Source organism: Chiloscyllium plagiosum, unplaced genomic scaffold, assembly GCF_004010195.1.
Source record: "Chiloscyllium plagiosum isolate BGI_BamShark_2017 unplaced genomic scaffold, ASM401019v2 scaf_57, whole genome shotgun sequence".
Lineage (NCBI taxonomy): Eukaryota > Metazoa > Chordata > Chondrichthyes > Orectolobiformes > Hemiscylliidae > Chiloscyllium > Chiloscyllium plagiosum.
This window is the reverse complement of record NW_025215373.1, coordinates 117488-142332: the sequence shown is the minus strand read 5'-3', so window position 1 is coordinate 142332 and position 24845 is coordinate 117488. Positions and strand designations below refer to the sequence as shown.

The 24845-nt window shown below is 50.2% G+C and overlaps 1 protein-coding gene across 1 annotated transcript in view; it reads right to left on the bottom strand.

Annotated features, from left to right (window-relative positions):
• LOC122548321 (arf-GAP with Rho-GAP domain, ANK repeat and PH domain-containing protein 1-like) overlaps positions 1–24845 on the bottom strand; it is a 121892-nt gene that overhangs the window by 10487 nt on the left and 86560 nt on the right. The window contains exons 14-24 of the mRNA XM_043686853.1: positions 23963–24137; positions 20478–20609; positions 17099–17234; positions 15241–15343; positions 14069–14261; positions 11306–11351; positions 10354–10517; positions 7766–7981; positions 6417–6522; positions 4814–4961; positions 1792–1878 (exon numbers count right to left, since the gene is read on the bottom strand). Of these exons, the coding sequence (XP_043542788.1) occupies positions 1792–1878; positions 4814–4961; positions 6417–6522; positions 7766–7981; positions 10354–10517; positions 11306–11351; positions 14069–14261; positions 15241–15343; positions 17099–17234; positions 20478–20609; positions 23963–24137 (1506 nt within the window). The remainder of the gene's footprint in view (positions 1–1791; positions 1879–4813; positions 4962–6416; positions 6523–7765; positions 7982–10353; positions 10518–11305; positions 11352–14068; positions 14262–15240; positions 15344–17098; positions 17235–20477; positions 20610–23962; positions 24138–24845) is intronic.

The following is a 24845-nucleotide window of genomic DNA, read 5'->3' as shown; positions in this document are numbered from 1 at the left end:
GCGGGGAATTGAACCCACACTGTTAGCATCACACTGCCTCATAAACCAGCTGACCAGCCAACTGAGCTAAAGCAATGCCAACAGCGTGGGTTCGATTCCTGCATCAGCTGAGGTTACCAGGAAGGACTCTCCTTCTCAATCTCTCCCCTCACTTGAGGCACTGTCACCCTCACGTTAAACCTCCACCAATCTCTCTCTCTCTCGCTGTAATGAGAGAGTATCCCCTGTGATCCCCTGGGACACAGCATCTTTACCTCAGCATGGTAATTCCTGGTCAGTCTTGCCTTTGTGATCAGTCTTTGATAGAGTATTCATACCCAATGAGTTGGGACTTGGATTTGCTCCCGTAACATAACAACAGGAGATAGGTAAAGTAGCAACTGCAGGATTCAATAGATGTTTGGTCCTGTTCCTGTATCTGAGTATATTTTTGCCGAAGCAGGTATTTGGGTGTCCGGGCCAATCCTGAGGTATACTGAGGCAGCCTTCCCTCAGACTGTCATACTGCAAGTGACCCCAGTAAGACAGAGACTAAGACCTTTACCCGATGATGATGCTGTCACTCTGTGAGGTTACTCTGTGCTGGGTTTGTTTTGGAAAGTAGGTTGAAAGGCCAGGGGCTCCGAGCTGTCTCGGAGAAGGTCAACAATTTGGGAGGCCTTGGGGTTACTTTTGAGAAGTTGGAACAGCAGAAGCAGCCTGGGTCCGGCCAGCTCTCCCCACACCAGCGTTTCTGACTTTCTTTAAATTTGTAGGTTTAGATTTGAGGTCTTTGTGTCTCAACAGAGGGTCTCCTCGCTGCGACTCTCCCAGAATCTGCTCATGATGTTTGTTTTCCTCCTGGATTGGAGAATCGCTTTCTGAAACTGCCTTTTTGTCAAAGGGGTGTGTTTATGGGATGTTACTGTATCACAGCAAATTACTTAGTAATAGGTACTGGAGCCAGTACTCGGTTAGTAATAGGTACTGGAGTCAGTACTCGGGTAGTAATAGGTACCGGATCCAGTACTCGGTTAAGTTTTCCGATGGAGTTAAGCTATTCTAAATTCCTCCTTTTGTTTGTATTTTAACCGTCGTGTTTCGTTTAACATCAAGTCGCACCCTTTCTGGAACACACCACATCACATCACCCTTTAAAACAAGGTTAGAGTCTACTTTACCTTCCCAAAATATTCTGAGGGGGGGGGCTGGGCTGATCTGATCCATAACCCCCCCATGAGGTCAGTTGCCAGGATATAATGAGGACAGTATTAAAGGTCTGTCACATACCAGCTGTCAGACTAAACAGAACCGTACAAGGTACAAGTCCTTTTTAGGGCTTTTCGAGGCCTTTAGATCCAAGCAGTCTTTTTAACATCTAACAAACTGATTTGCAGTTTGTAGTTCGGAAGGAGGGTCACTGGACCCGAAACGTTAATCCTGCTTTCTCTCTCCATGGAAGCTGCCAGACCCTGCTGAGTTTTTCTAACAATTTCTCTATTTGTTTCTGATTTCCAACAGCGGCAGTTTTGGCGTGCGGTACACCGGTTTCTGGTTTGTGTGGGGAGCTTTGGGGCCGTGGTATTGAGGTCTGTTTGGGGCTTGTGTTGCAAACGGAACTGGTCAGTATTGCTGAGCGCAGGGCCGCAGCGCGTCTCAGAGTGCATTGTCTTCCACAAGGCTCCGAGACTGACCATCAGTAACTCTGGAATGACACACAGGGAACGCTGGAGATTTTGGGAGGGGATGGTGGGGATCTCAGGTTTGTAGCTCTTGTTGGTAACCAGGGCTATAAGGAATAACCCGGCCTACCTGGCTGGATTGGACCAGGCACGCATCCCTCAGTTTAATGATGCTGACAATTTCATCAAGTTGCTTCTTAATCTGCTGTTCATCCACCTGTGGAGTCAAAACAGAGAGAGGTCACAGGTGTAAAGTGGCACGGTGGCTCAGTGGTTAGCACCAGAGACCCGGGTTCGATTCCAGGGCAACTGTCTGGGTGGAGTTTGCACATTCTCCCCGTGTCTGCGTGGGTTTCCTCCCACAGTCCAAAAATGTTCAGGTTAGGTGAATTGGCCAGGCTAAATTGCCCGTAGTGTTAGGTGAAGGGGTAAATGTAGAGGAATGGGTCTGGGTGGGTAGCGCTTCAGCGGGTCAGTATGGACTTGTTGGGCCAAAGGGCCTGTTTCCACACTGTAGGGATTCTAAGGTTCTGCATCATTACAATGCAGGAGGTCATTCAGGCCATTGTGTCTGTGGTAGCTCTCTGAGTGAGCACCTGCTCCCTGTTCCTTTACTAATCACCGCCTAATGCTCTCGGAGATTCCTTGAGGGAACCTGCTTCCACTCAGGACCTTACACGTCTCAATCCAGTCAGCCCCTTACGCCAGGGGCAACAAATCCAGTCTGTATCACCATTCCTCAGAAAACAACCCACTCACCATGGTAGCAATCCCGTAAACCTGCTCGGAGCTGCTTCCCAATGTATTTACATCCTTCCTGAAGTTGGAAGTTTTATTTAATGTCTGTTGGTTAAATCACCAATGGCAGGTCTTCTCTTCACAATGTTTCTTCACAGTAAGAGTACACTTACCCAAGTATGTGCAGAGATCCCCTTCAATGCGGACTGCTCACTCACTCACACTCTCTCTAGCTTAGAATCCCAACTTACTTCAGATCATGTAGCTGCCCATATTCAAGTTTAAATTATTACTCTGAGACCCACACTCCATCTCTTCGAAGCTGGATGTTAAATATCTCCGAGAGACTCCCACCACACTGTATTCCCAAACCCATCAGACTCCCAGAACGGAGTATTCCCAAATCCACCAGGCATCCAGCGCAGTGTATCCCTAAACCCAACAGACTCCGTAGGGAGGTTTCCTCATTACTTTTGTGACTTTTCAAAAATTTGTTTTGTGTATTCCTGCTCACCCCAATAACATGAGGCCATTCAGCCCATTGAGTCTGTTCCCCCATTCGCTGAGATCATGGCGAACACCATTTTCCTGCCTATTCCCTCGATTCCCTTCCCGATTAACAATCTCTCTCTCTCTGAGCCTTGAATATCCTCAGTGACCCAGCCTCGACAGCCCTCCGTGGTAAAGGATTCCCCAGATTCACTCCCCGCGGAGAGAGGAAATTCCTCCTCATCCCTGTCTTAAATGGGAAACTCTTTATTCTGGGTCCCCACAGGGGGAAGCAACCTCTCCACATCTCCCCCTGTCAAGTCCCCGAAGAGTCGGGTGTGTTTCTATGAGGTCACCTCTCAATCTCCTAAACTCCAACGAGTTTAGGCCCAACCTGCTCACCCTCTCCCCATCGGACAGTCCACAGTCACCCTTTATATTGGGTTAAGAGTCATCATTATCCCACACTACACCCTCATTTCACACTAAGACAACTCATGTGGGCCATTATCTTTGGGCTGAATGGCCACTCATTTCCTGTTATTGGCGAGTGTGTAATAGGAACGTAGGAGCAGCAGGAGGCCATTCAGCCCCTTGAGCCTGTACCACCATTCAATGGGATCATGGCTGACCTGTGGCCTAACTCCACATCCCTGCCTTTGGCCCATGTCCCTTAATATCTTTGCTTAACAAAAAAAATGTATCTGTCTCAGATTTAAAATTATCAACTGATCCAGCATTCTCTATGGTTTGTGGGACAGAGTTCCAAACCTCTCCCACCCTTCGTGTGTAGAATTGCTTTCTAACATCTCTCCTGAACAGTCTGGCCCTAATTCTCAGTCTATGATTGTCCTTCATAAATAAGACAATACCCCATAAGATATAGGAGCAGAAATTAGGCCATTCAGCCCATCCAGTCTGCTCCGCCATTCAATCATGGCTGATAGGTTTTTCAACCCCATTTTCCTGCTTTTACCTCGTAACCCTTGACCCCCTTGGCAATGAAGAACTTAATGTTTTGCCCCGTGTCCTAAACATAGGCAGATGAGGGGTCAGGGACTGGGGGGAGTGAGGTGTGTAATGGGGATGTGAAGAGGTGGTGACAGCAGACAGTATCGGAGGAAGGGTTTTATCTGAGGTATAAAAGTTAACTTGCCACAGTCCTAAGGGGCGGTGGGGCTGCTCCCTCATGAGACAGAGGGAGATGGTCAAGAAAGCACAACAACACCTCTTCTCCCTCAGGCGGCACAGGAAATTCAGCATGTCTGTATGGACCCTCACCAACATCTACAGATGCACCATTGAGAGCATACTGTCTGGGTGCATAACGGCCTGGTACGGCAACTGCTGTGCCACAGACTGTAAGAAACTACAGAAGGTGAAGTGCGTAGCCCAGACCATCATGGGAGCCAACTTTCCATACGTGGACTCAGTCTACACCTCTCATTGCCTTGGAAAGGCTGCCAACATCATCAAAGACTTATCACACTCTGATAATCTCCGACAACCTCTTCGGTCTGGCAGAACACCAGCAGGTTCAGGAACAGCTTCTTCCCGATTATTCGACTGATGAATCGACTCTTTAGCTTCAAGTAATGCTGATCTTGCTAACGTTGCTCTCACCAAAGACACACCCTGTGCAATATAATTGTATACCTCTGTCTAAATCTTTTTGATCTGTACATCCTTGTTTGCTATGATCTGCTTGTCCACAAGATGTTTCACGGTGCACAAGGCAATAAATCACGAGACACGAGACCGACGGTGGTTTAACTGGTGACGGTCACCATGCATCAGGCAATGGGAAAGGTTAAGGAGGAGGGTCTGGTGCAGCTACTGAACTTACGCTGTCAGCGCCACACTGCATCACTATCCAGCCAACAGAGCTAACTGACCCCTTCGGTTTTCCCCCGGGGGCAACTTACGTTGAAGAGGTCAATGAAGTGATTAATGAGATCCTCCACCACACGGCCAGCCTTGTTGTCCTGTCCATCCATCTGGAACAGTGTTGGCCCAAACACAATGGCCAGGTTGTGCACTGTCATTTGGTTCTTGTCTGACAGCCTCTGGACACTGGGGGAGGCCCAAAAAACAAACAAATCATTAACCGCCACACGTCAACACTCCAACCACCATGGACACTCCTTCCCCACTGCACAGCTCTGCAGGTCTCTTCAAGAATTCGTTAGAGAGAAGGAGGTTAAGAGGCGCCTTAACACAGACATACAAGATAATCAGAGGGTTAGATAGGATGGACAGGGAGAGCCTTTTTCCTTGGATGGTGATGGCCAGCTCGAGGGGTCATAGCTTTAAATTGAGGGGTGATAGATACAGGAGAGAGGTGGGTTGTTTTCTCAGAGTAGTAAGGGCGTGGAATGCCCTGCCTCCAACTGTAGTAGACTCACCAACTTTAAGGGCATTTAAATGGTTATTGAACAAACATATGGATGAAAATCGAATAGCGCAGGTTAGATGGGCTTCAGATTGTTTCCACAGGTCGGTGCAACATCGAGGGCCGAAGGGCCTGTACTGTGCTGGAATGTTCTATGTTAACATTGAGGGCCGAAGGGCCTGTACTGTGCTGGAATGTTCTACGTTAACATCGAGGGCCGAAGGGCCTGTACTGTTCTATGTAGAATCGTGACGACTCTGCAGCTGGCAAAGGATGAGAACCTGAGGCACAACCAACTGCCCAGAGCTCAAGGGGTGGCACTGACAGCCTGGAATCACAAGGGAGGGGGAATGGTCCAGCACGGGAGTGCCTCACTGCCAGCGATGCCACCTTTTAAATGGGGTGATGCGTTGAGGCTGGGTGGGTGTAAACTGGCCCCTGACACACTCTCAAAGAGAGAAAGGAAAGCCCTTTTCTCTGTATTCCTCCATGGGATATGGAGTAAGGCCAGCATCCATCACCCCAGCCCTAACTGCCCTCGAACTGAGTGCCTCACCCTGCTACTTCAGGGGGCAGTTAAGTGTCACCCACATTTACTGTGGGTCTGGAGTCACATGGAGGTCAGACTGGGTAAAGATGGTAGAATTCCTTCCTCAGAGGGCATTAGATGGGTTCTTAACAACAATTGACAGTGGTTACACGTCATCAGTAGAGCCTTAATTCTGGATTTTTATCAAATCTAAATTCCACCATCTGCTGTGGTCAGATTAGAACATGGGTCAAGTGACAAAAGAACGTGTTTAAAAAAAATTAAAAATAAGCTTTAAAATAAAATCCATAACTCTCCGTATTCTTAAAACAAAATTCCTTTCACAAATCCACCAAGAAAAGTGTCAGTCGTCCAGACTGCTTAAAGCATTAGTGGCTGAAACTGCAAGCACTTGAAATGTCTGCATCTTGCGTCATTGTGTGATTATAATAATCGATCAGAGAGCCAACCAATCAAGGTTTTCCCCGGGGTTCTGGGGTCTCACCACCCTAATGGATGTCAGGACTCTCAGCCCAGATGCGGGTGACCCCTTTGGGGTGCAGGAGGTGCTGGTGCAGGGTTGAGTGAGTGGGAACCATGGTCTTACCAGTACAGGTGGTTGATCAAGGCTTTCAGCGTGGCCCGGTTGACTTTGGGTAGACACATGAACAGCTTCTGATATTGCAGGATCTTCTGTTTCTCTTCAGGAATCACTGAGAAATACAGGAAAACCAAGGGTTTACAGAACGACTGCGACAGTTTCATTGCTGCGTTGGTACCCTACCCGCCCTTCCTTCGAGAAGGAGCGGGATTACTCATGAGTCGTCTGGGCGGCCATGACACTGGAGTTCCTCGCACTGACGCGGCCTTTAGGAGGTGGGGGGGGGGGGGGGGTTAGTCCCATTTGCGAAGAGGGCTCAATGGCCTGGCATGCAATGGGGGCTGGGTGTGAGGCTCCCATTTTCACCAGACCACTCCACCCCCTCCCCCCTACCTCCTGCTGCTGGATGTCAATCCCCACTGGCCAAGCCCAAACCTCAACCAATCCCTCAATTCAACATCACAAATGGACCTGCATCCATTTCTCAATCCTGTACGTAAGGATTGTACCAAGGTACCCTGTACCCAAGAACGCGCAGTGTGTCAGTGACATTGTTACAAACTGAAGAAGCAATACCCACGTACCCAAGATGCTGGTGTAAGTGGTGACTTGTAAACTTTTCACTGTACTCATCTGGGGTGGCACGGTGGCTAGCACGGCTACCTCACAGCACCAGGGACCTGGGTTCAATTCCAGTCTCGGGCTACTGTCTGTGTGGAGTTTGCACATTCTCCCCGTGTCTGGGTAGGTTTCCCCCAAATGCTCCAATTTCCTCTCACAGTCCAAAGATGTGCAGGTTAGGGTGGATTGGCCATGGGAAATTAGCCCAGAGTGCCAGGGATGTGGAGCTCAGTGGATTGGCCATGGGAAAGGCAGGGTTCCAGGGATAGGGTGCGCTGGACCTTTGGGTGGGGGCTAGTGGGTATGGAATCAATGGGCCGAATGGCCTGTTTTCACAGTATAGGGATTCAATTATTCTCACGTGAATACATGGGGACAATAAGGCCAATTCAATTCAGCATCTTCATTACTCACTGCTGTCCAAGAACCTTTCCTTAGCTCAGTTAGCTGATGGTTTTAGATCAGTGTCTCTCTGCGTTACATCCTATCACAGCCTCTCTTTGTCGCAGCAACTTGGCCAAACCCCGCCCCCCCCCACCCCCCCAACCCTGAGTTTTGGACTGAAACACCAAGTGCTGGAGAAACTCAGCAGGTCTGCTAGCAGGAGAGAGAGAAAAACAGCGTTTAATATCTCGGGTCCAATGACTGTCCTTCCGGAGCAGTTTAAAGCTTGGCAGCTTCAGGAGAGAGCGACCGTGTACGCTTCAGAAAGGGCAGCTAGATTCCTCACATACTCGAAGCGTGCAGCCAGTCCTGGTAGATCTGGTCGGTGAAAACGCTCTCTCCGATACTCTCCCTGAATAACCGTTTCAGAGTGTTGGAGACATCATCGACCTGATGCTCCCCTTCCCTCAGCCGCACGCTGCGAGCGTCCTTCAAGAACATCTCCAGCAGGCTGGTGGTCTTCGACTTCTGTCCACTCTTCCTGTAAATCCCCTCGGAGGTCAAACCTGCGGGACAGCAAATCAGGGATTACGACGACAGGGCCTCAGCCACCATCACACCAAATACCTGGAACGTCCCAGCCACAGCAGGCAGGGCAAACACAGGAAGGATATTCCTGGTGACTGGGACAGGATGAGGATACAGGGTAAGACCGAGATGGGGAGGAATGTCTTCGCCCAGTGAGTGCGAAGCCTGGGGAGTTCTCTATCACAGACAACGTTTGAGGCCAAAACATTGAATGTTTTCAAGATGGGGTTAGATAGAGTTCTTGGGGATAAAGGGATCAAAAGGAATGGGAGAGAAAACGGGAAGAGGGGACGGAGTCGGATAATCAGCCATGATCATATGGGATGGTGGAGCAGGTCTGAAGGGCTGAATGGCCTACTCCTGCTCCTAGATTCTATATTATCCAATCCCACTTCTTTACCCACTAACTCCCCCTCCTCCCCTGTTAACATGGCCTGCCCCATTGGTAAACATAGATGCAAAATATTCAATTAACCCTCCAGCATTGCCCCCCTTACCTCCATCTGTCAACCCCCCAGGTAGGCCCATGATTTTAAAGACATGGGAGCAGAAGGAGGCCATTCAGCCCATCGAGTCTGCTCCCCCATTCCAGGAGATTGTGGCCGATCTGATAATCCTCAGCTCCACCTTCCTGCCTTCCCCCTCCCCACCCATGACCATCAATGCCCCTTCCTGATTCACAACCTCGGTCTCTCAGCCTTGAGTCTGCGTAATGACCCAGCCCCTACAGCCCTGTGTAGCAAGGAGACCCACAGATTCACTCCCCCCTGAAAGAGGACGGTCCTCCTCATCTCTGTCTTCGATGGGTTTAAAAATGAGGTGGTCTCCGATCTAAGACAGCAATGAAGGGAGAACCGTTCTCACGGAGGGTCGTGAGTCTTCGGAAAGCTCTTCCTGAAAGGATGTTGGGAGCAAAGGCCTAGAATGTTTTTTTCAAGCAGAGCTCGGAAGCGACTTGATCATCTGGGAAGGGGGTGAAAGGTTATCAGGAAATTGGAGGAACCAGGTTCAGCCTCAGTGAGACGTGAACTAGTTCTTCACTCATTGGACAATAGCGTCACTGGATGGTCCTGCATTTATTGCCTATCCCGAATTACCCAGAGGGCAGTTGAAGAGTCAACCCCATTGCTGTGGGTCTGGAGTCACATGTAGGTCAGACTGGGTAAGGATGGCAGTTTCCCTCTCTAAAGTAAACTGGGTGGGCTTTTCCCAACAATGGTTATCATTAGAACCTCACTCGCCCTTCAGCCCTCGATGTTGTGCCAACCTTGATCCTACTCTGGGAGGAGAAAGTGAGGTCTGCAGATGCCGGAGATCAGAGATGGAAATGTGTTGCTGGAAAAGCGCAGCAGGTCAGGCAGCATCTAGGGAACAGGAGAATCGACGTTTCGGGCATTAGCCCTTCTTCAGGAATGAGGAAAGTTGGTCCAGCAGGCTAAGATAAAAGATAGGGAGGAGGGACTTGGGGGAGGGGCGTCGGAAATGTGATAGGTGGAAAGAGGTCAAGGTGAGGGTGATACGTCAGGCTGGGGTGGGGGGTGGAGAGGTCGGGAAGACGATTGCAGGTTAGGAAGGCGGTGCTGAATTTGATGGATTTGACTGAGACAGGCTGGGGGGAGGGGAAATGAGGAAACTGGTGAAATCCGAGTCCTACTCTGGGATCAGACGAACCTACATACCCTTTATTTTACTATCACCCATGTGCCAATCCAAGAGTCGCGTAAATATCCCTAAAATATCTGACTCTTACTTCCACGTTATTTTCATTGAATTCAAATTCTACCATCTGCTGTGCCAGGATTTGAACCTGGGTCCCCAGAGCATTCCCTGGGTCTCTGGATTAACAGTCCAGCGAGTATACCGCGAGGCATTTCTCAACATTATTCTTTATTCATTTGTGGATGTAGGTGCCCAGTATTTATTGCCCGTCCCTAGTTGCCCCTTGAGAAGGTTGGGGTGAGCTGCCTTTGGGAGGGAACTGCAGGATTTTGACCCAGCGACACTGAAGGATATATTTCCAAGTCAAGATGATGAGCGGCTTGGGGGGGAAACTTGCTTGGGGTGGTGTTCCAGTTAAACAGATTGAGGGACAATGGGAGAAGATGGTGTTGAAGTGAAAGCTCAACCATCTCACAAATGAACACTGGAGCAGGCTCGAGAGGCCAACTACCTCTCACGTGCAACTGTTTCCAAAATCCCCATCGCACCACCAGATCTCCTCGTTCCCTGGGAACAGGTGCTGGGACCACGTACGAGGACAAACACTGAGAGGTCACATGATCCCCACCACCCACCAACCCAAGATGGCGGAGCTGACCCAGCATGGTGCGCGGGGGCAGAGGTGACTCACCGTACTGGGTGACGTAGGCAATGCATCGGTCGACAATGACAGGGATGTCCTCATCGGTGAGTTGCTGCTCAGACAGAGTGTTGCCCGCACTGGCCGCGGCTCGCTGGATCAAACTGTTCCAGCCGATAAAGTCCAGCTTCCTCTCTGCCTGAATGTACAGGGTCCTGCGGGGGGGGGAAAGAGGAGGGGAGGCACTGTGACATAACGGCGTCAACACCTTATTATCGTCTCCGCTCACCACATCACATCTCTCGGCACTAACCAGGTTCCAGCTTCAAATCCCACCTACCACAAAAATCACACTCACACAGAACACCGCACTGTCGGAGGGTCAGTGCTGAGGGTGTGCCGCACTGTCAGAGGGTCAGTGCTGAGGGAGTGCCGCACTGTCGGAGGGTCAGTGCTGAGGGAGTGCCGCACTGGAGCGCCACACTGCCGGAAGGTCAGTGCTGAGGGAGTGGGCAATTTCGGAGGGGCAGTGCTGAGGGAGTGGGCACTGTTGGAGGGTCAGTGCTGAGGGAGTGGGCACTGCCGGAAGGACAGTGCTGAGGGAGTGCTGCACTGTTGGAGGGTAAGTGCTGAGGGAGTGCCGCACTGTCGGAGGGTCAGTGCTGAGGGAGTTGGCACTGCCGGATGGTCAGTGCTGAGGGAGTGCCGCACTGTCGGAGGGTAAGTGCTGAGGGATCGCCGCACTGTCGGAGAGTCAGTGCTGAGGGAACGCCGCCCGCAGTGTCGGAGGGTCAGTGCTGAGGGAGAGCCGCACTGTCGGAGGGTCAGTGCTGAGGGAGTGCCACACTGTCGGAGGGTCAGTACTGAGGGAGTACCAAAATTAATTAAGGATCATGGGAGGAGGGGGTGGCATTGGCAGACAGGAGGATGGAGCTGAGGCCACAATTGTATGGGATAGCAGTGCAGGCCTGTGGGCAGAGTGGCCTCCTTCCTTGGGTCTTACCGTCTCTTCTCCACCAGCACCAGGACATCGTGGTCAGGCTGCTCCGCTGTAACAACAACAACATCATTGATGAGCCCCTCCCACTTTGTCCGGTCAGGTTACATCACCAAAAACAGCTGTCATCAGACTGACACGCTGCCCGCCCCCTCAGCTGGCATGGCAAGATCCCACAGCATGCCTCTCGGAGGAAGAACTGGGGTGTGTTTCCCCTCCGTGTCCTCAGGGCCCATCCATCACTGAAACAGGCTCTCGGACCCCTCGTCACCTTATTGTTTGTGGGATCTTGCCATGCAGAAGATATTTCCTGTATTCCCACGCCCAGACCATTGGGGAACTACTGGAACACCAGGGTGCAGTGGTGAATCATGAATATATATTGGGAGAGCTGGTAACCTCGCAATGAGCCCTGGGCTCCTCCACTTGCCACTGGCTGCCACTGGGTGGGAGACCTGGATAATCCCAGGCTTTGTTTCCTGTCTGCCAGCCGTTCTCCCAGGTTATAAATCACACCACACCAGGTTATCGTCCAACAGGTTTACCCGGAATCACTCCTGGTCTTTTTCAATATATAATTTCAGTTACATCACACTGTAAACTTTTGCTTTAAATCTGTCTCTTACTATCTTATTCTCTACAACCACCTGATGAAGGAGCGTCGCTCCGAAAGCTAGTGTGCTTCCAATTAAACCTGTTGGACTATAACCTGGTGTTGTGAGATTTATAACTTTGTACACCCCAGTCCAACACCAGCGTCTCCAAATCATGACCAGTTCTCTATTCACTTTAGGCCACAGCAGCCAATGCCATGGACTCTCATCTCTCCTGAGGGACCTTCTCAAAGTCCCAGTGAACCACATCCTTTGGCTCCCCTTACCATCACTGCTGGTTACATCCTTTACCAATCCCAGTGGATTTGTCGAGCACAATGTCCCTTTTACCCACTCTGCCTGACCCTGCCACTGCAGAATTTACTACCACACAAAGCCGGTGAGGCAAAAATACTGAAAGTTTTCAAGAATGATCCAGTTCTTCGAGCGAAAGGGATGAAAGGATGTGGGGGAGAAAGAGTGAACAGGGGACTGAGCTGGATGATCAGCCATGATCACAAAGGGCTGAATGGCCTGCTCTTATTTTCTATATTTCTACGTTTTCTAACCTATAATCTTGTCTGATGAGTGATTTGACCAACCCTGCCAGACCATGAGATTCCAGCACATACTACACATTGTCCTTTTGCTTCAGAATGACCCACTGGCAAACTCTGAGAAAGTCAATTACTCAAGTCAAATCTGTTACTGTTTCCTGTGTCTGTGTAAGTACACACATCCACGTGAGAATGTGCATGTATGCCCGCACGTAGTGTGTGTGTGTGTGTGTGTGTGTGTATTTGTTTATGTAAGTACACAAGGGCATGTCCATGTATGTGTGTGGGTCTGCTGTGTACGTATGTGCGTGTACGTGGTGCGTGTGTGTACGTGTACGTGTGTACAGGTGCGTATGGTGTGCACATGTGTGTATTGCAGTTATATACAGAGATAAGCTTTATTACTAATTGTGTACGTTAAGCAATTACTGCATCTTTATTAAAGTTTCCTTTGTTAATAATTGTGTTTGGGTATTTTAATAGTAACCTCAGTAACAGGGAAAAACGGTTTTTGTTTTGTATTTATGACCTTTGGAATATTGGGATGAGAAAGACCATCAGGAAGAGGAACAGGAGCAGGCCATTCAGCCCCTCGAGCTAGCTCCCCCATTCAATAGGATCATGGCTGATCCCACATTCCTCACATCCACTTTCCTGCCCTTTCCCTGTATCCCTTCATTCCCCGAATGATGTAAAATCTCTCTCAGCCTTAAATATCCACAAGGACTCTGCCCACACAGCTCTCTGTGACGAGGAGTTCCAAAGACTCTCAAACCTCAGGAGAAATTCCTCCCCATCTCAGTCTGAAATTGGTGCCCCTTTATTCTGAGACTGTGCCCTCTGGTCCTAGACCCTCCCATGAGGGGAAACATCCTCACAGCATTGACCCACTCAAGCCCCTTAAGAATCCTGGATGTTTCAATGAGATCCCCTCTCATTCTTCTAAACTCCAGGGAGTAGTGTCCCAACCTGTTTAACCTTTGTTCAGAAAACAATCCCTCCCCATCCCAGGGACCATCCTAGTGAACCTTCTCTCAACTACCTCCAATGAAATGATATCTTTCCTTAAATAAGGGATGGGAACAGCTCACAGTGCTCCATCAGTGACCTCCCCAGCACCTTGTACAGTTGCAGTAAGACCTCCCTACTCTTAAACTCCAACCCCCTTGAAATAAGGGCCAACATCCCATGACCCATCCTGATTCCCTGCTACCCCCCCCCAACCCCAGGTCTCGGGAATGAAATGACGTGTTAAGGGGGACTGTGTGGTGGGTGGAACGTGAATTGAGAAATCCTGAGGTTCTGGTGAACAATGTCCTTCCCCGACTCTGCCAAATTGCTCACTGCACACAAGCGCAAGATGACCAGGAGTGAGCAACACAACAGGAGACAGAGGAACATCAAAAATAACAGGGGTAGACCATTCAGCCCTTCGGGCCTGCTCCACCATTCTCATCCAGCTCAAGCCCCTGGCCCTGCTCTCTCCCCATAACCTGTGATCCTTTAGCTCTAAGAACTATAAGAGCCAGGGAAGGGTTTGGGAGGAACAGGGGCTGGGAATGGACTTGGAAGGATTGGAAGGGATGAACACAGGGTGAAGATGGAAGATACCGCCTTACACAACTCCTGTAGCTTCCTCAGGTTAATGGCCTCCTCTTTGTCGGAATCCTGGAACCAGACGTAGAGCGTGGAGCTCACCAGCGCAAACCAGCCCACCTTCACCTGCTCCAGATTCAGACCGTCCTTGTATTGTAAACGCCCGATCCGCTCAAACTCGTGGTTCAGGAGGTCAATCCCAGCCGGGAGGAAGGACTGCAGAGAGAACAGAAGAGGAGACAGTCACTCTTAAATCAGGAAAACGACAGTGGGGTCCAGAATCCCCAACAGGAGCGTTTAAAGATGGAGAATCCAGGTCAGGGGTTGCTGTTCACTAACCCCACCTGGAAAATACCTGCATCTCCAACAAGGGGCACACACGACCACACAGCAACGAGCAGCCACAAGGGGCCAGCTGCTCACATGGAACCGAGTCCATGTGCTCCATGGTACCGCCTGAGGAATGCCTGTACCTGTAAGGATGAACATGTGTGCACAGACATGTGAGAGTGCGTGTATACATGCAAGCACACGTATGTGTGTGTGTGTGTGAGAGAGATAGAGAGACTGTGTGTGTGTGAGAGAGTTTATGTATGAGTGAGAGAGACTCTGTGTGCGCTTGTGTATGAGTGTGTACATGAGTGAGTGTAAGACATGAGTGTGTGTGTGTGTGTGCGAAAGACTCTGTATGAAAGAGAGAGACTGTGTTTGTGTGTATGAGTGAGTTTACGTATGAGTGAGAGAGTGTGTGTGCTTATGTATGAGAATGTACATGAGTGAGTGTGTGAGACAGAGACTCCGTGTGTATGAGTGAGTGTGTAGACTCTGTATGAGAGAGAGACTGTGTGTGTGTGTGTGTGAGAGAGTGAGTCCCCATGTGTCTATGTGTATCCATGGTCCATGCTGCAGTGCTGTACTGAGAGGCTGCTGGAGTGCTGGGGAATGCTGTCTGTTGGTAAGGCCTCACGAGTGCCATGGTCTTTAATCAACATCACACACAAATTTTAAAAAACCAATCATCGGGTCGGGTTGCTGTTTGTGGGATCTTGCTGTGCAGTAAGTGACATTTCCTGCGTTGTAACATCAGCTACATCACAGACAGCACTTCATGGGCTGGGAGGGGACTTGGCTCAATCTGAAAGGCGCTGCCCAAATTCAGCTTTTGGACCCCCCCACCGTTCCGACGGTGCGTTACCTTGGCAATGGATTTGACCCAGGCTTTGTTGGACTGTGCGTTGTCTGTCCCGAACATGAACAGACGTTCAGAATCTGTGAACACCTCAAATGTGTGTTCGAACCTGAAGGCGAGGGAAGAAAATTGGAAACATTTGGTGAGGGAACGTTTAACCCCTGAGCGAAAATTGAAGGCTCGCTGACCTGAGCAACAAAGCACACAGAGATCAGCCAACAAGATCCAGAATAACTCTCCTGTTAGCCCTCCTAACACTCAAGGTCAGAGGTCACACAATATCAGGTCATAGTCCAACAGGTTTATTTGAAATCACAAGCTTTCAGAGCACTGCTCCTTCCTCAGGTGAAGTCAGTTCCGATAAACCTGTCGAACTATAACCTGGTGTCGTCTGAGTTCTGACCTTGCCTGCCCCAGCCCGACACAGATAACTCCACATCGCTCCTCCCTCTCACACACAGCGGGGAGCACCTCTGTGATACAATGCCATTCTCTCCGGTTGGCAAGTGTACTCCAGACACACGCACATTGTCCAAGGGTTTTTCTGAGTGGGCTAAACTGTGGCAGACAGAGGTCAATCTGAGCAAGTAAAGGTTATCCATCGTGGCCTGATAAACGCTAGATCAGAGTACTTTCGAGATGGTAGGAAGTTAAATACTTTATGGTCAGAGGATATGATAGCCTAATGGTATTATCACTGGACTGTTAATCTCGAGACCCAGGTCACGTTCTGGGTTTGAAGCCCGCCACAGTAAAGGGTAGAATTTGAATTCAATAAAAGTCTAGAGTTACGAGGATCATGAAACCACTGGCAGCTCTTTTAAAACCCATCTAGTTCACCAATGGGAAGGAATCAGCCATCCTTACCTGGTCTGGCCTACATGTGTCTCCAGACCCACAGCAATGTGGCTGACTCTTAACTGCCCTGTGGGTAATTAGGGATGGGCAATAAACACTGGCCCAACCAGTGGCACCCACATCGTGTGAGATGATTTCAATCACCTTTGAAGTTGGATCTTTTGATCTGCAGGAAATCAATCCCAGTCTATTTTCTTTTTCCCACCCATTATATCTGGGTCAAACTGTCTGTCTTGTGATTGTTTTTAACTGTCATGATTTGGAGGCGCCGGTGTTGGACTGGGGTGTACAAAGTTAAAAATCACACAACACCAAGTTATAGTCCAACAGGTTTAACTGGAAGCACACTAGCTTTCGGAGCGACGCTCCTTCATCAGGTGGTAGTGGAGGGCTCAATTGTCTTTTCAACATATTGTCTAGCTATCACCATTGTTAACAGCTAACCCCATTTTTTAAAAAAAAAAGGGTTTTGTGATTTACACATGAAAGAAGTGAAACTATCACTGTATTCTAACAGATAAAAGGCTTAACATACAATCAATTCTTCAATGTATAATATCAGTTACATCACACTGTAAATTTTTGCTATAAATTCTGTGTTATGATCGAGCCCCCCACTATCACCTGATGAAGGAGCGTCGCTCCGAAAGCTAGTGTGCTTCCAATTAAACCTGTTGGACTATAACCTGGTGTTGTGTGGTTTTTGAGTTTTTAACTGTGAATGTGTCGGTCTGTATTCACGGTTCGAAAGGGGTCAGAGTTCAAGTTGCGTGGTGGAAGATTAGACATCAGCTTTTCACTGCCATTTGCTAAAAGTTTGGTAAATGGAGATCGTTTCTGCTCCTGGTGAAGCCCGGTGTGAATTGATTTGTCCTGAGCAGCAATCAGACAATTTCCCAAACATTCCAAACTGAAAATGACAATGTTTGATGGTTTGTACAATTCAGCACCCACAGGGTGTAACCTGCCAGCCGACAGAGTGACGCAGAGTTTGTTCAGCACCTACCCGTGTGCCGCTGGACTATTGATACTGAGACACACAACGTCCCGCATCTCAATGGTCCCATTGGGCGTGGAGTTCCTGTCACTCTCGTAGTAACTCAGTAACCCGTTATCCAGGACACACCATCGCTTGCTGAACTCTACCACAACATCAACAGAAACAGAGTCAGCTGCAAGTCTGGAGGGGGGTTACACATGAACGACGTCGCGAACGGTGAGCCCATCAAACAGATCGGATCCAATGTGGACAGACAGCATCCTGGCTCCGATCCCAGAGCAAGACTCGCTCGCAGCGAGCCTTTCCAAACAGGAATGTCACTATCGAGCGTTCCTCAAACAAGGGGGTCTCACTACCAAGGGCCCCATTTGAAAGGGAGAGTCTGTCCATTTGGGGATCCCTGTTAAAGAAGGAATCTCTCCAATGGGGATCTGACAAAGGGAGAATCTCTCCATTAGGGATCCCTGTTAAAGGGGAATCTCTCCACTCGGGATTCCTGTTAAAGGGGAATCTCTCCACTCGGGATCCCTGTCAAAGGGAATCTCTCCACTCGGGATTCCTGTAAAAGGGGAATCCCTCCACTCGGGATCCCTGTTAAAGGGGGAATCTCTCCACTCGGGATTCCTGTTAAAGGGAATCTCTCCACTCGGGAGTCCTGTTAAAGGGGAATCTCTCCACTCGGGATTCCTGTTAAAGGGGGAATCCCTCCACTCGGGATCCCTGTTAAAGGGGAATCTCTCCACTCGGGAGTCCTGTTAAAGGGGAATCTCTCCACTCGGGATTCCTGTAAAAGGGGAATCCCTCCACTCGGGATCCCTGTTAAAGGGGAATCTCTCCACTCGGGATCCCTGTTAAAGGGGAATCCCTCCACTCGGGATTCCTGTAAAAGGGGAATCTCTCCATTAGGGGTCCCTGTTAAAGGGGAATCTCTCCACTCGGGATCCCTGTTAAAGGGGGAATCTCTCCACTCGGGATTCCTGTAAAAGGGGAATCTCTCCACTCGGGATTCCTGTAAAAGGGGAATCCCTCCACTCAGGATCCCTGTTAAAGGGGAATCTCTCCACTCGGGATCCCTGTTAAAGGGGGAATCTCTCCACTCGGGATCCCTGTTAAAGGGGAATCTCTCCATTAGGGATCCCGGTTAAAGGGGAATCTCTCCACTCGGGATCCCTGTTAAAGGGGAATCTCTCCACTCGGGATCCCTGTTAAAGGGGAATCTCTCCACTCGGGATCCCTGTTAAAGGGGAATCTCTCCACTCGGGATCCCTGTTAAAGGGGAATCTCTCCACTCGGGATCCCTGTTAAAGGGGAATCTCTCCACTCGGGATCCCTGTTAAAGGGGAATCTCTCCACTCGGGATCCCTGTTAAAGGGGAATCTCTCCACTCGGGATCCCTGTTAAAGGGGAATCTCTCCACTCGGGATCCCTGTTAAAGGGGAATCTCTCCACTCGGGATCCCTGTTAAAGGGGAATCTCTCCACTCGGGATCCCTGTTAAAGGGGAATCTCTCCACTCGGGATCCCTGTTAAAGGGGAATCTCTCCACTCGGGATCCCTGTTAAAGGGGAATCTCTCCACTCGGGATCCCTGTTAAAGGGGAATCTCTCCACTCGGGATCCCTGTTAAAAGGCGAAACTCTCCATTAGGGATCCCTGTAAAAGGGGAATCCCTCCACTCAGGATCCCTGTTAAAGGGGAATCTCTCCACTCGGGATCCCTGTTAAAGGGGGAATCTATCCACTCGGGATCCCTGTTAAAGGGGGAATCTCTCCACTCGGGATCCCTGTTAAAGGGGGAAACTCTCCATTAGGGATCCCTGTTAAAGGGGGAATCTCTCCACTCGGGATTCCTGTTAAAGGGGGAAACCCTCCACTCGGGATCCCTGTTAAAGCGGGAATCCCTCCACTCGGGATCCCTGTTAAAGGGGGAATCTCTCCTCTCGGGATCCCTGTTAAAGGGGAAATCTCTCCATTAGGGATCCCTGTTAAAGGGGGAATCTATCCATTAGGGATTCCTGACAAAGGGGGAATCTCTCCACTCGGGATCCCTGTTAAAGGGGGAATCTCTCCACTCGGGATTCCTGTTAAAGGGGAATCTCTCCACTCGGGATCCCTGTTAAAAGGCGAAACTCTCCATTAGGGATCCCTGTTAAAGGGGAATCTCTCCACTCGGGATCCCTGTTAAAAGGCGAAACTCTCCATTAGCGATCCCTGTTAAAGGGAAATCTCTCCATTAGGGATCCCGGTTAAAGGGGAATCTCTCCATTAGGGATCCCGGTTAAAGGGGAATCTCTCCATTAGGGATTCCTGACAAAGGGGGAATCTCTCCATTAGGGATCCCTGTTAAAGGGGAATCTCTCCACTCGGGATCCCTGTTAAAGGGGAAATCACTCCACTCGGGATCCCTGTTAAAGGGGGAATCTATCCACTCGGGATCCCTGTTAAAGGGGAATCTCTCCACTCGGTATCCCTGTTAAAGGGGAATCTCACCACTCGGGATCCCTGTTAAAGGTGGAATCTATCCACTAGGGATTCCTGTTAAAGGGGAATCTCTCCACTCGGGATCCCTGTTAAAAGGCGAAACTCTCCATTAGCGATCCCTGTTAAAGGGGAATCTCTCCATTAGGGATCCCGGTTAAAGGGGGAATCTCTCCACTCGGATCCCTGTTAAAGGGGGAATCTCTCCACTCGGGATCCCTGTTAAAGGGGAATCTCTCCACTCGGGATCCCTGTTAAAGGGGGAATCTATCCACTCGGGATCCCTGTTAAAGGGGGAATCTCTCCATTAGGGATCCCTGTTAAAGGGGGAATCTATCCACTCGGGATCCCTGTTAAAGGGGAATCTCTCCATTAGGGATCCCTGTTAAAGGGGAATCTCTCCATTAGGGATCCCTGTTAAAGGGGGAATCTCTCCACTCGGGATCCCTGTTAAAGGGGAATCTATCCACTAGCGATCCCTGTTAAAGGTGAAATCTCTCCACTCGGGATCCCTGTTAAAGGGGAATCTCCCCATTAGGGATCCCAGTTAAAAGGGGGAATCTCTCGACTGGGATTCCTGTTAAAGGGGAATTTCTCAATTTGGGGATCTGTCTAAAGGGGGAAATCTCTCCATTTGGGATCCCTGTCAAAGGGGAATCTCTTAATTCAGGGATCTATCAAAGGGGGAAATCTCTTTCCATTGGGGATCTCTCAAAGGGGGAATTTCTCCATTCGGGATCCCTATTAAAGGGGGAACCTCTCAACTGGGATTCCTGTTAAAGGGGAAGCCTCTCCATTGGGGATCCCTGTCAAAGGGAGGATCTCTCCATAGAGGATTCTGTTAAAGAGGACATCTCTCCATCATTGACCCTTGTAAAGGACAAAGCTCAGAGTGAATCAGGTGACTTACCTTCTCTGGATTTCTTCTCTGTGATTGGTTTACCCATGGATGCTGTCTTGTAGAGGTAGCCGTTGTGTGTGATGGATGGAGGGGCTACGTAATACTGCCTATCGAAATATCCCAACTCTAAACGCGGAGTCTCTGCAACGTAACAAACCCAGAGCAGGGAGCTGCCGTTAATATCCCACTTTGAGAAGGGCAGGAAACACAACCAGGCAAGTGGCGCACAGCAAGATCCCAAAAACAGCAATGTGAAAATCATTGGGTTCAGTGATCGAGGGACAAATATTGACCAGGATACAGAACCGAGGCAGGGAGGGAGGGAAGTCTGGGTCTTCTGGGGATAGTGAGCCACTCAAGAGGAAGCCTCAATTTGGTGTCACGTGACTTTCAGATGAGACAGAGTCCCACAGCCGTGTTTGGTCAATGGCTCCTGTACCACCGCATCATGAGGTTGCTAGGATACTCCTCGAACCTTTAGACACGTAGGGCTTTCAGGGAGATCTGATGGGAGGTTGGGGGGTACAAGACCAATTTGTCGGTCAACCCATAGGCCAGATTGTGAGAGACATAGGATGGGGGTGGGAGTGGTTCACTACAGATTTAGGAAGGGGACTGACCAACCAGAGGATCTGGTGAGGATCCTGCCTCAGGAACTGGTACATCTCTCAAAGATGACGTTAAAACATGTTCACAAACCAGAATTACCAAAGGCCTCCCAGTAAGAGCCAGACTTGTGACCTTCTTCTCAGTTCCCTTGTGAGACGTGGGTGGCACTGGTAGGGCCTTAGTTACCTCTTGAGAAGGTGGACTGCAGTCCGTGTGCTGTGGGTAGACCCACAATGCCCTGAGGGAGGGAATTCCAAGATTGTGACCCAGTGACACTGAAGGAACGGCGATATTTTTCCAAGTCAGGATGGGGAGTTGCTTGGAAGGGAACTTGCAGGGGGGTGGTGTTCCCATGTATCTGCTGCCCCTTGTCCTTCTAGATGGAAGGTGGGTTTGGAAGGTGCTGCCTGAGGATCTTTGGTGAGTTCCTGCAGGGCACCTTATAGATGGTACACACTGCAGCTACTGAGCGACGGTGGGGGAAGTTTGTGGATGTGGTGCCAATCAAGTGGGGGCTGCTTTGTCCTGGATGGTGTCAAGCTTTATGAGTGTAGTTGGAGCTGCCCCTATCCAGGGCAAGAGGGGAGCATTCCATCACACTCCTGACTTGGGCCTTGTAGATGGTGGACAGGCTTTGGGGAGTCTAAAGGTGAGTTATTTGCTGCAGGATTCCCAGCCTCTGGCCTGCTCTTGTAGCCACCACAGCACCTCAGGGATAGTGCCAGCTGCTGGTGTATAAAAGTCAGGAAACCAATAGGCAAACTGTTTACAACAACAACTGCTACACAGCCCATCGTGCAGCGCCGGCTCTGTGAATGAGCTGTCCAATACTCCACCCCCACACCCCACACAACCCCCGACCTTCTCCCCACAGCCCCCCACAAAGTCTTCTCCAAAAACCCTTACCCAATCCCCTTTCGAAGGTTCTGACTGAAGCCTCTTCCAACGCCCCCTTGAGGTCGAGTATTACAGATCACATCAACAGGCCCAGTCACAAACCACCAGCCCCAAGAAACACAGAAACGAGCAGCAGGAGGAGGCCGTTCAGCCCATTGTGTCTGAGCAGCTGAGGAACATTATTTCCATGATGGGCCCCACTCGCCCACTGTCAGTTACACCCCCCCAAGCCCCGCAGCCTGGGGTACTGTCGGGTGTTTCGCTTTTAAATGGGACAGTGGTTTCCACCTCTCGCTGTCTTTTCAGCCTGAGATCGCCAGGCCCCCCCACCCAACTCCCTCTGAACATAAACAAACGTACAAATTAGGAACAGCAGTAGGCCGTTCAGTCCTTCGATCCTGCTCCCCCATTCAACATGATCACTGGAATCTTTCCCATCTCAGTCCAAAATGATCCACCCCGTACCCTGAGCCTGTGACCTCCAGGTTCCAGATCGTCACCCCCTACCCAGGGGGAAGCCTTCTCCCTGTAAAACCGCACCGGCCGAGATTACAGAGAGTCCCACCTGCTCACCCTCTCCCCTCGCCAGAGGTGTGCTGACCCTCAGGTTAAATCTCCATCAGATAGATGGCTCTCTCTCTCTCTCCCTCCGTCCGTCTCTCTCCCTCCGTCTCCCCCTTTCTCTCTCCCACTCTCCCTCTCCCCCCTCCCTCTCTCCCTGTCTCTCCCTCTCCCTCTCTAATGAGGGAGCAGTCTCTGGGAACAAGGCAACTTTCAGTCTCCCCATTTCACAGCAGAGGGTCAGCAGAGTGACCCTGGCGATAGGGGATGACTGCCCAGTGAGGAGAGGGAGAGGGCCCTGGGTCTTAATTCTCTGATGGTTAAGAGGATTAGGGCAATCTCACAGAAACATACAGAATTCTTACAGGGCTTTAGGATACTGAAGCTTACTTGCTCTAAGGGGATATGGGGTAGGCCATTTAGGGCTGAGATGAGGAGGGATGTCTTCACCCAGAGAGTAATAGTGTCTGTGAATCTAACCCTTTACCCCACCGATCATCAAAAATGTATCAACCTCTACCTCAATGTTCTGAAAGACTGAGCCCCTGGGATCGAGAATCCCAAATGTTCATCACCCTCTGAGTAAAAGTATTTCCCCTCATCTCGGTCCTGAGTGCTAGACTCGATGGGCCAAATGGCCGTTTCCTGTGTTTCAGCGGAATAGAAGCAGGAGTAGGCTATTTGGCCCGTCGAGCCTGTTCCGCCATTCACTAAGGCCATGGCTGATCTGTCCATCATCTCAGCCCCTCCTCCCTGCATTATCCCCATCACCCTTCATTCCCCAACCAGGCAGAAACCCATCCAACTGGGTCCTGAATATATTTAATGAAGCTGCCTCTGTTGCTTCCTGGGGCAGAGAATTCCGTAGATTCCCTACTCTCTGGGAGAAGCAGTTCCTCCTCTGGAGCCTGCGTAATTCTCTGCCACAGGAAGTGGTTAAGGCCAGGAGTTAGATCGAGTTCTCAGGGGATACAGGGATCAAAGGGTATGGGGGAGGAAGCAGGAACAGGGGACTGGGTTGGAGGATCAGCCGTGATCATCTGGAATGGTGGAGCAGGTTCGAAGGGCTGAATGGCCTACTCCTGTTTTCTACGTTTCTGTGGCTCAGTAGAGTGGATGCAGGGAAGATCAGGGTGCAGAGTGTCAGGATAAGGGTGACCTGGGACTGGGAGAAAGAGGAATCTCTTCACAAGGAAGCTGGTGACGTTTTGGAGCTCTCTAGCTGGGAGATCCCAGTCACTGAGTAAGCTCAGGACGGAAATTCACACCTCGCTGGGCACTGATGGCATCAAGGGATGGCATGGGAAAACAGCAATAAGATGGATTCCGACCCTGGCGGAGAATGGTGGAGCAGCCTGGGATGGGCTGAATGGACTGCGTACCCAATGGGATTGTGAGGGAGGTGCTGGTGGGGATAGTAGACTCACCTGCGTTTTTGTTCCGATTGAGGAATTCCACCTGGAGAGCCTGGCCTGCTTGCTGGGCCAGGTCAACTGGAGATGGGAGGTCAGGGTCCCCAGAGAAACAGCTCACATCGGCCCCACAGAACACCAGGGACATGGTCTCCTCCAGGTCACTGGTAACCACCGCAGCACACAGAGCCTAACAGCAGACAGACAGACAAACAGACAAAGGTCACTCCACCGGGCACAGAGCCAAGGGCATCCAACAGCAAGAAACCCTCACTCTCCCCCCACCCAGCCCCAGCCCACACCAATACACAGGACATGCGCCAACACCAACTGCATGTGACCTCTGACCCTGCCCTGACCTGCCGTCATTGGCCCTTCCATCTCTCAACTGCATGTCTCAATAGCCACTCCAATGTTCAAATAGAACCGAAGGTTTGGTTAAAATGAGAATGTCCTAAAGCGTAAGGAATAGCAGGAGTAGGCCATTCAGCCCCTCTAGCTTGCCCAGCCATTCAACAAGATCATGACCAGCCTCAGGCCTCCACACCCCCTCTCCGCCCCACTGTGTGGTGGTCAACCTATCAATGTCTGTCTGCCTCCTCGTTCCACAACTCTTCAGAGATAGAGAATCACAGACACTCACTACCCTCTGGGAGGAGAAATTCCTTCCCATCTCAATTTTAAAGGAATGTCCCCACATTCTATAACAATGTCCTCTCGTCTGAGACTCTCTCACTCATGGAGACATCTTCTCAACCCCTACCCTTTCATCATCCCCCCTCAGGATCTTGCATGTTCCACTAACATCATCCCTCATTCACCTAAACCCTAATGAACAAAAGCCCGGCCTGTTTAGCTGGTCATGATGAGTCAGCTCCTTCATTCCAGTAAGCAGTCC